Here is an 18886-nt window from a genome sequence, read left to right as displayed (position 1 = left end):
GCTGTGTTTCAGGAGACTCATGGAGCTGAACTCTGCGCTTTTCTTTGTTTACTGCAAGGCTTTTTTGAGTAGGGGTGGAACAAGCTACCAGAATATTTCTTTATTGATAACGGTGTTTATACAAGGGACCCCAAGGGTTTAATTCCAGGAAACACAATAAATACATACCTCTATTCATCAGTTTGGCCAAGATCGGTGTGTAAAGGGTCATTTTGACCAGCCCCATTTCTGACAAGGGGCCGGATTGTATCAAGTTTCACATTCGGGGAATGAGGCCGCAAAAACGTTCCCGTTATTAAAACACAACAAAAATTCCAAGCAAGATATCCCGGGAAGAAAACAAGCCCTTTTCACCCTTCAAAATGAAGCTACGGCACAGTCACTACAAATGGGTGGAGACAGGGGAATGGTTAATTACAGTAAATGAACTGATTTACAGCCATAACTCACATCGCAAAACCTTTCTAATGTCTCCATTTTATTGACAACTTCGAGCAAACAGTAACAAAAAAAATATAACAACCATCATCCTGAGATTGCAATAAGCTCGGAAAATGCCTCGAGACACTTCGCCATCTTCACAAAGATGTGCGCACAAAACATGAATAATTTACAGTAGAAAAAAATATTATTACTATTTTTATGTTTACATGTTGTTTTGTTGCACCCTAAAAAGAATCATTCACAGGTTGTTGGCTAGATGAATATTGCAGAGGTTTTGTTTCAAATGATTTTCCAAAAGGATTGCTATTTTTAGTCATAAGTGGTTGTGTATTCATTTAGTTTCAATGGTGTTTCTCTCTTTTATTTTCTATCCAGTGAAAGAAGAAGCAGTTCACAGTCTGCAGGCTTCAGAGCCAGGGACTAGAGCTGGATTTTTAAAATGTAAGTCTGTTTTCTCTGAAACATTTGATTGAAAGATGTGTCGTTCCATATTTCAAACGACTTCCCCTGGTTGAAATGCCCCACCTCTTTTACACTGACATCCCAAGTGACGATAGCAGGAAGGACGAGAGTTTCTAAAGACATGCCATGAGAAAACAACACAGTAGCATTCAAAAACAGAGACAGAGGGATTCAAACATTAACCAGCTTCATTCCACATAGGATGCTAAGTTATAGTCCTGAGGTTTTGCTGTATATGAAAGATTTAAGGAATATTGTAATCTGTTATAAAACATTCTTAAACATGGTATGACAGGGTGACTGGGCGGTGACGTCAGACAGAAGCACGAACTTAAAATACTGACACCAGGCAAGTACTGCAGTTCAAAAAGGCTTGCGCTGTTTTAATTTAAAAATAACAAAAATAAATCAAATATTTAAACAGAAAAACACTTTGCTCAAAGAGCGAAATAAAAGGTTTAAATAAAACAAATCACGAACACAAAATATACGAAACACAGGTCAGGCTGGGCTGTAGCCTTCACTGTTCCTATGCTTAGTTTTGCTTTCTAAATGCTCTCCTCTCTCTCTCCACACTTGCTCCTCATACACCCACCCCGAGTGCCGAGAGCTGCAGGCTTTTATGACAGGTGACCATCTCCCGATTAGCAACAATTTAAATCACCTAATTAATTCAGGAGATGGCCACCTTCTGCACGAGGTTTTTAAACCACCGTGGATGGGACTACACATCCACGCGATTAAACAAAAACAAACAAACCATCGGCTATGCCGACATTTAAATACATTTCTAAATAAATCCAAATAAAACAATAACAAAACCCGCGGCGCTTCACCGTCATAAATACAATCATAAATCATAACCATAATAATAATAATCATACAACTCCCTGCAACTCCCTCCTGGCTGGCCTCCCTGCGTCCGCCACCCGTCCGCTCCAGCTCATCCAGAACTCTGCTGCCCGCCTGGTGTTCTCTCTGCCTCGCTTCGCCCACGCTACTCCACTACTCCGCTCGCTCCACTGGCTCCCGATCACCGCTCGCATCCAGTTCAAGACTCTTGTACTAGCCTACAGATGCCTTGACCAGACTGCACCCAGCTACCTCCAGACCCTCATCTCTCCCTACACCCCCACTCGACCTCTCCGCTCCGCCTGCACTAGAAGACTGGCTCTACCTCCGCTACACTCCCCTGCCTCCAGAGCCCGCTCCTTCTCCACCCTTGCTCCGCAGTGGTGGAATGACCTTCCTACAGATGTCAGGACTGCCCAGTCCCTGACCACATTCCGGCGCCTCCTTAAGACTCACCTCTTCAGAAAGCACCTGTAGAACTCCTCTGTCTGTATCCTGGGACACTATCACCCTTCATGTAAATGTGCTTTATTTTGCTCTTATCTGCCCCCTATTTTACTGCATTTAATCCTGTACTTCAGAATACTGTAATCTGCCAAGTGTTTAACCTGTAGTACTTTGTTTTTAATCACATCCTGATGTAACTATCACTATTTAATCATATCCTGATGTAACTATCACTATTATCTGCTGTATTATTGAATTGTGGTTTGTCACACTTGAACAAAAATTATTGTATTTCTTGCTCTCATTGTATTACTTGTATTGTAACACTTTAAATGTATTTGCTTACGATTGTAAGTCGCCCTGGATAAGGGCGTCTGCTAAGAAATAAATAATAATAATAATAATAATACAACAAAACAAATACAAAATAATAAACTGCACAGGGGCGGAGGGGTACCCCGTTCTATAAATAAATAAACACGTACAGGGCTGCTCGCCCTGTTACACATCCCCCCCCCCCTTGTGCAACGCACACATGGCCCCAACGGCCACCTCCCCCCTCAGTCTCAATGTCCCGCAAGAGGGGGAAGTCAGATGTCCATGGTGGCGGCCATGGCGGGAGGTCCTCCTCCCACCCAAACAGTACTAACGTCCCGGTGTACCGGGCACAGGCCGGCTCCTCCGGCCAAGGAAATTTTGGGGCTGGGGAATCTGGTCTCCTGACCTCCCCCCTCCTCTTCATGGCTGGCAGCTCCCCATTGTGGGGCTCCGACCACACGATCTCCGGTCGCGAAAGTACGGCTGGGGGAGCTGGTCTCCTGACCTCCCCCCCTTTCCATGGCCGGCAGTTCCCACAGCCCAAGAGGGAGGAGTCGGTGCATCCACAGCCCAAGAGGGAGGAGTCGTGGGAGGACTACGTGTTGCTCCCACCTCCACCAGCAGAGGGAGTGTTCCTGCTGGTGACACCTCCACCGCCCTGGGAGGACTGTGTGTCGCTCCCACCTTCACCAGCAGGAACACTCCCTCTTGGGCTGTGGACGCACCGACTCCTCCCTCTTGGGCTGTGGACGCACCGACTCTCCCCTCTTGGGCTGTGGACGCACCGACTCCCCCCTCTTGGGCTGTGGACGTTCAGGCTCCTCCCACTCAGGCGCAGGACATTCGGGCTCCTCCCACTCAGGCGCAGGACGTTCGGGCTCCTCCCACTCAGGCCCATGTCCCCTCTCTGCCTCCTTCTCCTCACCTTTTCTCCCTTGGCCTGTGGAGGTGATGGGGTCTGCTGCTTCAGCAGCCAAAACTACCCTGACGCACAGGACACCCTCCCCATTGAGTAGGCCTTCCAGAAGCAGGGGTCTTCATAGGGGCAGTCCTCCTGGTCATGCCCAAACTCCCTGCAGATGACACACAGGGGGGGCCCTTCAACCCTCCACTGCTCCTGTTCGGTGTCCCAGTATGGGGGTCCTAGTTGGGTGGGGTCCCGTGACCACCATCTCCTCTCACCTCTTTCCTGCTGCTGCTTCTGGCAGCTCTTCCTCCTTCCTCCCATCTTCCTCCACTCCACACGTAATAATAAAAAAAACGAAAAAAAAAATGAAAAAACTGCAGTACCCCTACTCTTCCTGCATCCTGGAGGCGCTGCGATCCCACTTAGGACACTACGTGTGACAGGGTGACTGGGCAGTGATGTCAGACAGAAGCAGGAACTGACATCAGGCAAGTACTGCAGTTCAAAAAGGCTTGCGCTGTTTTAATTTAAAAATAACAAAAATAAATCAAATATTTAAACAGAAAAACACTTTGCTCAAAGAGCGAAATAAAAGGTTTAAATAAAACAAATCATGAACACAAAATATACGAAACACAAGTCAGGCTGGGCTGTAGCCTTCACTGTTCCTATGCTTAGTTTTGCTTTCTAAATGCTCTCATCTCTCTCTTCACACTCGCTCCTCATACACCCACCCCGAGTGCCGAGAGCTGCAGGCTTTTATGAGAGGTGACCATCTCCCGATTAGCAACAATTTAAATCACCTAATTAATTCGGGAGATGGCCACCTTCTGCACGAGGTTTTTAAACCACCGTGGATGGGACTACACATCCACGCGATTAAACAAAAACAAACAAACCATCGGCTATGCCGACATTTAAATACATTTCTAAATAAATCCAAATAAAACAATAACAAAACCCGCGGCGCTTCACCGTCATAAATACAATCATAAATCATAACCATAATAATAATAATCATACAACAAAACAAATACAAAATAATAAACTGCACAGGGGCGGAAGGGTACCCCGTTCTATAAATAAATAAACACGTACAGGGCTGCTCGCCCTGTTACACATGGTCATTCATGTTTGTATTCCAAATCCTCTACAGCAGGGGGGGGTCTGTCTTAAATGAGCCCTAAATGACTTAATTGGACCAAATATTAGCAATAATTGCTGTAAAGGGCGGTCCACACTGGACGGGGGTAAGCAAATCATTTAGACGTCAATGCAATCAAATGGGATTATCCAGACTGCCAGCAAGCGATGCGAGCGATTGTCATTTTGAGAAAATCTCGCGTTGCTAAAATAGAAACTGTCTCTATGTTTCTTTTCGTCACGCGACTGGAATGAAACCGACCAATCAGAAGCAAGGTTACCACCCTTGACAAACGTTAGACACGCCTCAAAACAAGCAAGCATGGACGATGAAAAGCTTTTTCATGAGGTAGAGCAGTATACTTTGATAATGTCAAATTAAATCAATACAAAGGCATACAAAAAAAAAGACAATGCCTGGATGAACAATAATTGAATAGTCCTGGTGTCTCTGGCGAGTAGTCGTGGCTGGAAAGTTGTGTCGAGAGGTGTTCTTTCCCATAATTAAAGTTGCATATAAACAGGTTTATTGATAAGCAAAAGTAAATCAGACCATATATGCAGTTTACATCGTTAGCTTTTAAATGACAAAAGTATCCTACACTTTGTTTGGCTTCAATTGACACCATCAATTATAAAATCTGGCTTTTGTGTTTGTTTGTTTAAACTTTGTATTCATTGACTGTGAAAATATCTGTGATTGGAAGACGGAAGTGGGAAAGGGTCTTTACATTATACACATATAGTTAAGTTTTGGGCTGTAGGGACGAAAAGCTGGAATTATACAATTCAGTCCACGCGTTGAGTTGAATCAAAGTTTAAATAAAGTATTACAGCAAGCCACATACAGAGCGCTCCGGAGAACAACATAACACTTTATCAGTATCATAGAAGTTCTACCTTACCGTCCTTAAGGGACACTTTATATACATTTCTATCTCTAGTTGTTCCTCCAATCACCTTCGATGTATAAGCTCTTGTCCTATCATATTGCCCTACGCAATTTAAATTTGTTGCTTTATACAAGTGTTATCTCTAATCTAGTACCGTACTTAGAACAGACAGTTCTACTGTGCTAGAACAGACAGTTTTACTCATGACATTTGTTAGTGCACATGGTTATGTTTTAGTACATTGTGTCAACTGTAGGTATTTCAATGATCAGGTCCCTTCAGGGCGAACCCTAAACAAATAAACAAAAATATTACCATGGTCCAAGTATTCTACACATTGGAACAATCCTAGTAATACTAATACACTATCAACTGCCTATAGATTTTATTCATAAGATTTATATATACAAATAGAAAATATCAGTTCAACTACTACAGTCTACTACTTTTTCTGATCAAAACACAACCTGTTTTGGGGTGGGGCAGCCTATTTCTAGTATGTTCAATAGGAATGCATGGGCAGGGTGTTGTATTCATTTCCAGTATGTCCAATAGGAATGCATTGGCAGGGTCTTGTATTCAGTTATAGTATGTCCAATAGGAATGCATGGGCAGGGTCTTGTATTCATTTCCAGTATGTCCAATAGGAATGCATGGGCAGGGTCTTGTATTCAGTTATAGTATGTCCAATAGGAATGCATGGGCAGGGTCTTGTATTCAGTTATAGTATGTCCAATAGGAATGCAAGGGCAGGGTCTTGTATTCAGTTATAGTATGTCCAATAGGAATGCATGGGCAGGGTCTTGTTTTCATTTCCAGTATGTCCAATAGGAATGCATGGGCAGGGTCTTGTATTCAGTTATAGTATGTCCAATAGGAATGCATGGGCAGGGTCTTGTATTCATTTCCAGTATGTCCAATAGGAATGCATGGGCAGGGTCTTGTATTCATTTCCAGTATGTCCAATAGGAATGCATGGGCAGGGTCTTGTATTCAGTTATAGTATGTCCAATAGGAATGCATGGGCAGGGTCTTGTATTCAGTTATAGTATGTCCAATAGGAATGCAAGGGCAGGGTCTTGTATTCAGTTATAGTATGTCCAATAGGAATGCATGGGCAGGGTCTTGTATTCAGTTATAGTATGTCCAATAGGAATGCATGGGCAGGGTCTTGTATTCAGTTATAGTATGTCCAATAGGAATGCATGGGCAGGGTCTTGTTTTCATTTCCAGTATGTCCAATAGGAATGCATGGGCAGGGTCTTGTATTCAGTTATAGTATGTCCAATAGGAATGCATGGGCAGGGTCTTGTATTCATTTCCAGTATGTCCAATAGGAATGCATGGGCAGGGTCTTGTATTCATTTCCAGTATGTCCAATAGGAATGCATGGGCAGGGTCTTGTATTCAGTTATAGTATGTCCAATAGGAATGCATGGGCAGGGTCTTGTATTCAGTTATAGTATGTCCAATAGGAATGCAAGGGCAGGGTCTTGTATTCAGTTATAGTATGTCCAATAGGAATGCATGGGCAGGGTCTTGTATTCAGTTATAGTATGTCCAATAGGAATGCATGGGCAGGGTCTTGTATTCATTTCCAGTATGTCCAATAGGAATGCATGGGCGGGGTCTTGTATTCAGTTATAGTATGTCCAATAGGAATGCATGGGCAGGGTCTTGTTTTCATTTCCAGTATGTCCAATAGGAATGCATGGGCAGGGTCTTGTATTCAGTTATAGTATGTCCAATAGGAATGCATGGGCAGGGTCTTGTATTCATTTCCAGTATGTCCAATAGGAATGCATGGGCAGGGTCTTGTATTCATTTCCAGTATGTCCAATAGGAATGCATGGGCGGGGTCTTGTATTCAGTTATAGTATGTCCAATAGGAATGCATGGGCAGGGTCTTGTATTCATTTCCAGTATGTCCAATAGGAATGCATGGGCGGGGTCTTGTATTCAGTTATAGTATGTCCAATAGGAATGCATTGGCAGGGTCTTGTATAATAGAGAAAAGTGTAAAGTATTGCATGCAGGCAATAAAAATGTGCATTATAAATATCATATGGGAGATACTGAAATTGAAGAAGGGAACTATGAAAAAGACCTAGGAGTTTATGTTGACTCAGAAATGTCTTCATCTAGACAATGTGGGGAAGCTATAAAAAAGGCTAACAAGATGCTTGGATATATTGTGAGAAGTATTGAATTTAAATCAAGGGAAGTAATGTTAAAACTTTACAATGCATTAGTAAGACTTCACCTAGAATATTGTGTTCAGTTCTGGTTACCTCGTTACAAAAAGGATGTTGCTGCTCTAGAAAGAGTGCAAAGAAGAGCAACCAGAATTATCCCGGGTTTAAAGGGCATGTCGTATGCAGACAGGCTAAAAGAATTGAATCTATTCAGTCTTGAACAAAGAAGACTACGCGGCGATCTGATTCAAACATTCAAAATCCTAAAAGGTATAGACAATGTCGACCCAGGGGACTTTTTTGACCTGAAAAAAGAAACAAGGACCAAGGGTCATAAATGGAGATTAGATAAAGTGGCATTCAGAACGGAAAATAGGAGGCAATTTTTTACACAGAGAATTGTGAGGGTCTGGAACCAACTCCCCAGTAATGTTGTTGAAGCTGACACCCTGGGATCCTTCAAGAAGCTGCTTGATGAGATTCTGGGATCAATAAGCTACTAACAACCAAACGAGCAAGATGGGCTGAATGGCCTCCTCTCGTTTGTAAACTTTCTTATGTTCTTATGTTCTTATTCATTTCTAGTATGTCCAATAGGAATGCAAGGGCAGGGTCTTGTATTCAGTTATAGTATGTCCAATAGGAATGCATGAGCAGGGTCTTGTATTCATTTCCAGTATGTCCAGTAGGAATGCATGGGCAGGGTCTTGTATTCATTTCCAGTATGTCCAATAGGAATGCATGGGCAGGGTCTTGTATTCAGTTATAGTATGTCCAATAGGAATGCAAGGGCAGGGTCTTGTATTCATTTCTAGTATGTCCAATAGGAATGCAAGGGCAGGGTCTTGTATTCAGTTATAGTATGTCCAGTAGGAATGCATGGGCAGGGTCTTGTATTCATTTCCAGTATGTCCAATAGGAATGCATGGGCAGGGTCTTGTATTCAGTTATAGTATGTCCAATAGGAATGCAAGGGCAGGGTCTTGTATTCAGTTATAGTATGTCCAATAGGAATGCATGGGCAGGGTCTTGTATTCAGTTATAGTATGTCCAATAGGAATGCATGGGCAGGGTCTTGTATTCATTTCTAGTATGTCCAATAGGAATGCATGGGCAGGGTCTTGTATTCAGTTATAGTATGTCCAATAGGAATGCATGGGCAGGGTCTTGTATTCAGATTAGTATGTCCAATAGGAATGCATGGGCAGGGTCTTGTATTCAGTTATAGTATGTCCAATAGGAATGCATGGGCAGGGTCTTGTATTCAGTTATAGTATGTCCAATAGGAATGCATGGGCAGAGTCTTGTATTCATTTCCAGTATGTCCAATAGGAATGCATGGGCAGAGTCTTGTATTCATTTCCAGTTTTGTGGAGAGTTTCCAATTCGCCTCCAGTGTGGATCGGCCTTAACTGAGTCATTTAGGGTACAGAAATCAGGAGGGACCGGCCCACCAGGGCCAGGGTTCCCCACCCCTCCTCTACAGAAGAATCTTTGGTTTAACACAGTTTTCTGTATTTTATTTAGTGAATGAAACAGCAGTTTATACCCTGGGGTCCAGGAGCAGTGGCAGGCGTTTAAAAGGTAAGGCTTTTCTTCTAGTAAAATATTTTGGGTCCGATTCTAGGATCGGCGCAGTGCAGCCGTGAAATCCAAATCTGCAGCTTAAAATCAATGTAAAATATTCAAGGCACACATCTTAAGAACGGCAGTTATGATAATGAGGATTGCTACAAGTGCTGATAGCAAGTATTAAGATAGAAAGATGTATAGTAAAACAATGTAGCCCGGCGATGCCAGACTGGGGAACCACTCGATGGGTACGGGGGCAGCTACCCACCCTCCCACCCACACAGGTTATTTTGTTTCCACGGGAACAGGTTTTGTAACAGCACAAGCAAGGGAGAGACAGGATAACCGAACATTTAATCATTTATTTATTTAGAAATAATGAGATACTATTTACTTTACTAAATCGAAATACCGAGATAGTATGTCAACCTTATAATAGTAATTTTAAATGTATTTGGGGTTTTTTTGGTGTTGAAAATGGGCTTCCATACAATGTCAGGCCTGGCACCAGACTTTTGTGGGCCCTGGGAAATGGATCTCTAGTGGGCCCCCCACCAATCACTAACCTCTGCCCTCAATCCAAAAATATATTTTTTAGAACTGTGTTTTTAAATGAAAATATAACATTGTCCATAACAGCATATACATTTGGTTAAGCAAATATTAATTACAGAAAAGCTTTTTTTTATAATTTCTTTATTGATCGTCACGTTTGTCTTCAGTGCTAACTAATACCTTCCATTTAATTGTTAACGTGACGGGTGGAAATTTTGTGTGAATGTAAAAGACTCTTCAGTGCCAGACACATGCATCCAGTCTCTAAATCGACTGCAGAAATGTGACTTCTCCTCACGTTCAAATAACAAGCAACAAAAGCAGAACAATGAATCAGATGATTCTGAACAGACTAGCCAGTCTCTTTTTACTGTCGATCCGTGCTTACCTTCCGATTGTAGTGAACTGAAGAAAACCGTCCAATCACATTACAACAGACTCTTGGTCCACCAATGGGGAGTGACTAATATGAGCATAGAGAAAATAGCACTAAAGACGTAGCTCAGAATCATAATATTACGTTCACGCTTTATAAAGCAATTTATTTCGTCACATTTTTTTTTATCCTCTGGTGGGCCCTTGGTAACTTTAAGGCCCCGGGAAACTGCCCTTGTTGCCCAGGTGCTGGCGCAGGCCCTGTACAATGTATTCCCTTCCCCAGAAATGTTACACGCTCAACCAAACCCTGTATCTCTCAGCTGTAATTACCACACTGTTGCTTGAAGAGGGTTTCCAGTTCAGTTCTTGGTTCAGATCTCAAGTCCAATCAGTCTTTATTCTTGTTGCATTGGTACTCAGTTTCAAGTTGCATACAAGATATTAATGTCTTGCCCCACTCTGCATAAAGATTGGGAGAATTCATTCTTAATAACTGCAATGAAATTAAAGACAGTACAGGACAGCTCACCCATAGTTATTCTCAAATAATAATAAAACAGTAAAATGCAGCTTATAGGCAGACAAAAAATACCATTTAAAATAACCCTGCCTAAAATGTGCACACAAATATCTAAAATCACAATACAGTTTATTAGCTAAAAGGGTGAGGGCTCTATTCTGTGAGGGAGGCCTAACCTCTAACGCTGATGCGAAGCAGGTTTGTGCTGGTTTTTCAGGACGAGAATCAATCGCAGTGGGTGCAAACAGACGATTTTATCAGATGCGCCACTCGGGAACCCCACCATATGACATTATTAAATGAAAAGCAAGTTCATGTAAGGTTTTTAAAACCTTTTTTAAATGGCTCCCGAGTGGCATTGCATCCAGCTAAGGCACTTCACTTCGCCCCATAGCCTGAAGATCGCCGGTTCGAATCCAGGCTATGCCATCGGTGATTGTGGCGGGGAGTCTAGAGAGGGAGGCGCACAAATGGCCAAACGCGGCCTGGGTGGGGAGGCTCAAGTCGACAGGGTAATCCTTGTCTCATCGCGCACCAGTGACTCCTGTGGTGGCCGGGCGCCTCCAAGTTGGCTGTGAATTGCTAGTGGAACTGCATTTCCTCCGACGCTATAGTTCTGGTTAGCTAAGCTGGCGGCTCGCAGTGTGTAAAGAGGAGGTTGGCTGACAGCATGCGTTTCGGAGGACGCGCTGGCTTGTCTTCATCTCTCACGAGTTCATACAGAAGTTGCAGCGCTGAGACAAGGTCTTAAAAACAATTGGCGATTCCAAATTTATATTATAAAAATGGTTTGAATTTTTATTTTAGCGTTGCTGTTTTCTTTTCCGCTTGATTGGTAATCCTTCAATTAATACCACAGTATTCATGACAATAAACCTTGTGTCATAGTTCAAGTTGGCTCATTTGCCTTAGTATTTCATACTAATATTATTTCAGCATTATTCTAGCTATGTACTGCTACCATGTAGGCCTACAAACGTATGAAATATATTTTCAAGTTCAGGTTTTGAAATGCAAAATGAGGAATACTGTCTGCATACAAATCACTTCCGTGGGAAATCGACCGAAACTGCAGTTTTCTCTTTGTCAGAAAGTTTCTGAATGGTGGTGTCTAACTAACCTACTTGACTTTTTTGAGGATGCAACATTGAAAATGGATAACTGCAAAGCATACGACATGGTCTATTTAGATTTCCAGAAAGCTTTTGACAAAGTCCCGCATAAAAGATTAATTCTCAAACTGAACGCAGTAGGGATTCAAGGAAATGCATGCACATGGATTAGGGAGTGGTTAACATGTAGAAAACAGAAAGTACTGATTAGAGGAGAAACCTCGAAATGGAGTGAGGTAACCAGTGGTGTACCACAGGGATCAGTATTAGGTCCTCTGCTATTCCTAATCTACATTAATGATTTAGACTCTGATATAGTAAGCAAACTCGTTAAATTTGCAGACGACACAAAAATAGGAGGAGTGGCAGACACTGTTGAAGCAGCAAAGGTCATTCAAAATGATCTAGACCGCATTCAAAATTGGGCAGACACATGGCAAATGAAATTTAATAGAGAAAAGTGTAAAGTATTGCATGCAGGAAATAAAAATGTTCATTATAAATATCATATGGGAGATAGTGAAATTGAAGAAGGGAACTATGAAAAAGACCTAGGAGTTTATGTTGACTCAGAAATGTCTTCATCTAGACAATGTGGGGAAGCTATAAAAAAGGCTAACAAGATGCTCGGATATATTGTGAGAAGTGTTGAATTTAAATCAAGGGAAGTAATGTTAAAACTCTACAATGCATTAGTAAGACCTCACCTAGAATATTGTGTTCAGTTCTGGTCACCTTGTTACAAAAAGGATATTGCTGCTCTAGAAAGAGTGCAAAGAAGAGCAACCAGAATTATCCCGGGTTTAAAAGGCATGTCGTATGCAGACAGGCTAAAAGAATTGAATCTATTCGGTCTTGAACAAAGAAGACTACGCGGCGATCTGATTCAAACATTCAAAATCCTAAAAGGTATAGACAATGTCAACCCGGGGGACTTCTTTGACTTGAAAAAAGAAACAAGGACCAGGGGTCATAAATGGAGATTAGATAAAGGGGCATTCAGAACAGAAAATAGGAGGCACTTTTTTACACAGAGAATTGTGAGGGTCTGGAACCAACTCCCCAGTAATGTTGTTGAAGCTGACACCCTGGGATCCTTCAAGAAGTAAACCGCAGCAGGCAGCAACCACCTTGGAGGTGTGTGCTTGCTTCTACATCTACTCGCTTCTGCATCACTTTGCACCTTCTTTCAGGAGGGTTGATTTTTTGGAAGGCGAGCAACTGCACAAGTACAAGACAAACCCTTACATCTCATTATGTTCTCAGCATTCCAGATCCCCACCAAATTCCATGATCTTTTCTTCATTTGATTACATTACAGTATAATTTGATTCGAATGGGGTGCAGAATGTCAGGTTAACTGTGTTCTTAAAACCAAGTCCCAATTTTTAACAAGTTTCACAACAACTACATTGCAGCCACAGGGCATATTACACTCAATCTGGAATGCCCCCCATTTATCTACAGAGGTAGTGTTCCTTTTTAGAAGGACCCCACAGTTGTAGTAGCTAGAAATGAGGAATGTATGACTGAAAGATTTCTGCTGAGTATGGAGTTAGCTGTGCATTTGTCTTTCTAATGATGATCATGGCAGATTGCTGTTTGTCCTCACATGCAGTTCTGGATTCTCTATTTTTCTACCCAGTAAATGAAGTTGCAGTTTACAGTCTGCAGGCTCCAGAGCCCAGGAGCAGAGCTGACTTTTTAAAATGTAAGTATTTTCACTGAAACATTTGATTGAAAGATGCACCCCTCCATTTTGAGAAGAGCTGACACTATAGAACAGGGAGGTGTGGAGCTTGAGGACAGCAGCAGCAATTCTTCTGCTTATTTATTAACTGTAACTGTGACCCCATTAATATACACTCCTCTCCAACAAGGATTGGGACAGATTAATACATGCAGAATCACTGACTGGGGAGGAGGGGCATTTGTTACCCGTTTTTCCTACTCCGACCTTTCTCTCCCTAAATGTCTTGCCATCCCTGTATAGATAATCGTCCCATCTTTGAATCCATGGAAAATCTAACTAGGTTTGGGTCAAACGAACAGCTGTCCCTCACAGTCCCCCTGTGTTGGTACTAAATGTATATTGTGGTATCATTGCATTTGTGGGGTGGAGTCTGAGTGGGTTAAAATGGCAACCCCTCCCCCTCCCCCCCCCCCTCCCCGCGTGGCTCTGCATTCATTCATCTGCCCCAACACTTGTTGGAGGGGCTGTATAATATTTTACCATGAAAAGCAGCATTACTTTGTGCATTGATTGCCAGCTGCAATATAAACACAAACTCCCCACAAAATAGTACCAAAAATCTTGTTTTCAAGTTGGAATATGAAATAGCAATTATATAGCTACTGCAATGTCTGTTTATCTGTCTTTTTTGCTGGTTCTGTACAACTCAAACCAGTGCAGATGTTTCTCAGTGACTTGACTTTTCTAACCGTCTCTCCTCTAACCCTCCTCTTCTTTTCAATCAGATTCCTGTCGGCTCACACTAGACCCCAACACAGCACACGGAGAGCTTTATCTGTCTGAGGGGAACAGAAAGGTGACCTGGAGAAAGGGAGAGAGCCAGCCATATCCTGATCACCCAGAGAGATTTGACTACTGGTGGCAAGTGCTTTGCAGAGAGGGTTTGTCTGGGACTCGCTGCTATTGGGAGATTGAGTGGAGTGGGGAGAGAGCCTCTATATGAGTCACATATAAGGGAATCAACAGGAAAAGAAAGGATCATTTCAGTGGCCTTGGATACAATGAAAAGTCCTGGAGTTTGGTTTACTTTGGTTCCAATTGTTCTGTCTGGCACAATTATATAAAAACTGCAATAATTGAACCCCACTTCCCCAGAATAGGAGTGTATCTGGACTTCAATGGCGGCGCTCTGTCATTTTATGGAGTCTCTGATGACACAATGACCCTCCTGCACAGATTCCAAACCACATTTACTGAGCCCCTCTATCCTGGGTTTGGGCCGAATTGGTGGTCTGATTGCCCTGTAACAATTTGCCAGCTGAAGTAGCCCATTCAGTGTTTTAAGAAACATTTGTTTTTCTTTATCTGATTGCATTTTCTCTTTATTCTTTCCCCTTTTCTCTTTCATTTTGTAACAGATGGGCATTTTGTAGGTGCATTTGTTTTGTATACATGTAGAAACTAGCGCAGAACGGGTTAATTAATCTTTGCACACTGCACTCTAACCCTTTGTGGTCCATTTATTCAGCGCGTGTCAGGCGCGTCAGGGCCAAATTATTTTCACACGCGCAGTTTATTTTAGACGCGCTGTTTAAAAGTTATTTTTCCCAGTAAAACAGGTTTAAAAGGCACTGCATATCAACATGACACTCAGTACTGCATCTCCAGCACCGCCCCAGCCCTCATTCGCTATATTTTTCAAATAACTCTTAATAATAGTACATACCGATAAATCATCTCCTGATCACTCGTTTATCACCAAACTCCTCAATAATGCGATCCAAGTCGTTATTTTATTAATATAACATCTGAAAAAAGCTCTGCAAATGTCTGTGATATTCTTTGAGCATTGGATGCGGAAGCATCTTTTCCTTTGATATTTTCTGCTTTATGTCCTGGCTGGATGTCTCCATTATAAAACCGCTAATAAAAACAGAAGCTGTGTTTGGCACATGCCAGTAATCCTGCTGCATGTAAACTAGAGGAGGCTGGCAGGGTGTTGGAAAAAGAATGGCAAAGACATGAACAGAGAGAGGTGCACACGTTGCAGGTGTGAAGAAACAAGCATGCAAACAAGTAAGCAAGCAGTGCCCAAGAGATGCCAAGAGGTGATTAACTTATAAGGCTTTAAATGGCCTTGCTCCTCCATACCTTAAATATCTTTTGGAACCCAAATTGCCCCTCCGATCACTGCATGTTGGGTTACCCCTCCGATCACTGGATGCTGGGTTACCCCTCCGATCACTGGATGCTGGGTTATTGTCTATACCTATCTAGAACACAAACAATGCAAAAAATATAAATGTAAATGTGACGGGGGACTGCCCCGTCTTTATGAACGTGGTTGGGACTGGCAGGGAGGGGGTTAAAATTCCTCCCTGCCAGGAAAACATGTGAGAATGTGGCTGGAGCCCTAATTGAATAATCAGCAATTATTGATTAATTGGGCTCCAGCCACAGGGGATAAAAGCCAGGGGAGCGGCCCTGGCTAGGAGAGAGAGTTCTAGAAGAGGAGAAGTGTTTTTGTGTGTGCTGTGTTTTTTGACCAGTGAAGGCAACGCCCAGCCTGGAAACTTTATTTGTAAGTTTTGTTTTGTGTTTATTTTGTGTTGGAAACCTTTTTGTTTGGCCCTTGTGCCTATTTATTTGATTATTTTTGTTTATTAAAAAGCTTTATTTTGAACTTCAAACTGTCTCTGAGTCTCAACCTCTGCCAATCCTGTCACAGTAAATAAATAAAAAAAGGTTGAAAAACGCAACAGCCGTTTATATCAAACACAGACACACAAGTTAGGAGAAGCAATTGGGGCAACCTGGTCAAGCATCAAGCAAATAAGCACAATTGGAAAGGTGCTGGGGCCCAAGATTCACACAATTGTTACTTCTAACTTGGATTCTTTTTTTTCATCGCTCCACTTACTGACAGCCTACTGAAGGATCGGTAAAGAATATTTCTAATATGTAGTGTGACCGGGCTTAAGCCCTGCACAGTTTGATTGTTTACGCTCCATCCGGGTTCCCACCAGCTGTGTTGGTTGAAAGGTGGAGCGTTAAATATAAAAGGCTGCCTGTAGAGCTAATGAGGATCGATCATTCAGAGTGAGCACAGCGACCGTGAGGGCCGTGCTTGTTACAGTCTTAAAAGAGTTTGTGTTTATTGTTTGTTTTTGTTATTTTGTATTTTTATATTTGAAATAAATACTGCGCCATCGGCGTTTGTGTTTAGCCTCTGTGTCTCTGCATCCTCCATTACGGCTCACTGCTACCTCCTTGGTACACTCCAGCGCGGCGGGAACAGCACGCTTTGTTACAGTATGTCTTGATTTTTGCTTTTGCGGCTAAATAGAGAAATTAACTAGACATAACAACAGTTGGAGAGTAATTTAATAATATATTATCCAAGTTTAAAAATCCACTTTTATTGAAAATAAATCAGTTAAAGTCAGAAAAACGTGTGTACAGTACAACATCACACATCCGCCCCCCTGAGGACTGGGGTATAGGCAGATGAGTGAAAAAGTTGGATCTGCGACGTTCCACAGTACCTACATGTTTACATTGGTTCTATGCACTCAGCGACAGACTCATTAGCATCCAAGATGGCGGACTGAACTCTTGTTCGACTTCACTGTAAAGTCAGCCGTTGGTGGTTCTAGTTCTATATATGTCTATGCCTGTGCTTGATTAATCTGCATACCTGTCTCCTCGGCAACCGCTGATACTGCTCTGCTATTGGCTCAACTGCAGGAAGCCTACTGAAGCTCTGCCTATCAACTTTGACCCGCTGCATTTAAAAATGGAAAAAGAAAACAGCAATGGAGATGGGAACTCGTTGTGAAAGCGCTGGGCACATTTATTTTTTACTTTTTTTCGTGCTGAAAGAAAGCTGCTGTAAGCCGGCATCCAGCTGAGTAGCATCTTGTGAGCACAGCCCCTCATCCGAGTTTTTACTGTTTGGTTACTGGCAGTGGTTATTAGTTATTGCAGATCTGCACTGCATTGCACTGTATGATATTGCTTTGCCTTGAATTGTTTTAGTTCATAGACAGTTTATGAAGTACCACCCTCTTGGTATTGTTATATACTGTGTGTGTGCGTGTGTGTGTGTGTGTCTGTGTGTGTGTCTGTGTGTGTCTGTGTGTGTGCGTGTGTGTCTGTGTGTGTGCATGTGTGTCTCTATGTGTCTGTGTGTCTGTGTGTGTGTGTACAAAATCAAAATGCATGGCTGAAATCGTGGGGGACACAGGAAGGCTTCATCTTTCTTGAACATTGGAGCACATTCTACAACAAGGACTATCTATATAGGCAGGACGGACTGCACTTAAACAGAAAGGGAACCAATCTACTCGGAGAAAGGATCCTTGAGGAGGTTCAGAAGCATTTAAACTAGAAAGGAAGGTGGGAGAAAACAAAAAAACAGAAGGGAGACCACATCAAAACAAGGGCAACAACTCAGGTAAGACAACTATTAAATGTATTAATCTTAATGCTAGAAGTCTCAGAAACAAAATGGTAGAGCTTGAAGCTACTGCACTAACAAGTAACTACGATGTGATAGGTGTTACAGAAACTTGGTTGTCTGAGAGTGATGGAGACGAATATAATATTAGTGGGTACACACTGTATAGGAAAGACAGGCAGGACAGCAGAGGCGGAGGGGTAGCACTATACATAAGAAATAGTCTTGAAGCCCAGGTGTTAAATCTGGACAAAGAAAACAACGCTGAATTAATATGGGTCAGAATAATGGACAAAAAATCGAAAGGCATAATAATAGGAGCATACTATAGACCGCCAAATTCAGACGCCGAGTAAAATCTGTTATACAATGACATTAGGAATGCGTGTAGCAAAGGACAAGCCATACTAATGGGGGATTTCAACTTCCCCCATATAAAATGGGAAAACCCGGAGGGGAGCACGATGGATGAAATTGAAATGGTGGAAATGACAAATGACTGCTTCCTAACGCAATTTGTCAAAGCACCGACTAGAGGGGAGGCATGCCTTGATTTAGTCTTTTCAAATAATGAAGACAGAATAACTAAAACAGAGGTCAGAGAACCATTGGCAAACTCAGACCACAACATGGTCTCTTCAAAGTGTTTTTTAAAACCCCAAAAGTAATGACTAAAGCTAAGGTTTACAATTTTAGAAAAGCAAACTATGAAGGTATGAAACAGAGACTAACAGAAAGATTGGAGTAAAATAGAGAAAACATCCACAGAAAAAGGATGGCTGTTTTTTAAAAATGTAGTACTAGAGGTGCAAAACAATTACATCCCAAAAGTAGATAAATCAAAATCTAAAACAAAATGGACAAAATGGTTTAATAGATCATTAAAAAAATATTCAGCTGAAAAAAGGCATTTTACAGAGCGTTTAAAAGGGACCA

At 42.2% G+C, this 18886-nt stretch overlaps 1 protein-coding gene across 2 annotated transcripts in view; it reads left to right on the top strand.

Moving 5' to 3' along the window:
• Positions 1-14801, top strand: part of LOC117414961 (tripartite motif-containing protein 16-like) — a 40941-nt gene extending 26140 nt beyond the window's left edge. For both annotated transcript variants that reach the window (XM_059010198.1, XM_059010197.1), the window contains 4 exons: positions 820-885; positions 9189-9245; positions 13444-13509; positions 14277-14801. In XM_059010198.1, the coding sequence (XP_058866181.1) occupies positions 820-885; positions 9189-9245; positions 13444-13509; positions 14277-14494 (407 nt within the window). In that variant the 3' untranslated portion in view covers positions 14495-14801. The remainder of the gene's footprint in view (positions 1-819; positions 886-9188; positions 9246-13443; positions 13510-14276) is intronic.
• The last annotated feature ends 4085 nt before the right edge of the window (positions 14802-18886 follow it).

This window comes from Acipenser ruthenus, chromosome 40, assembly GCF_902713425.1.
Source record: "Acipenser ruthenus chromosome 40, fAciRut3.2 maternal haplotype, whole genome shotgun sequence".
In the NCBI taxonomy this organism is placed as follows: Eukaryota; Metazoa; Chordata; class Actinopteri; order Acipenseriformes; family Acipenseridae; genus Acipenser; species Acipenser ruthenus.
This window is presented reverse-complemented; position numbering and strand designations above follow the sequence as displayed.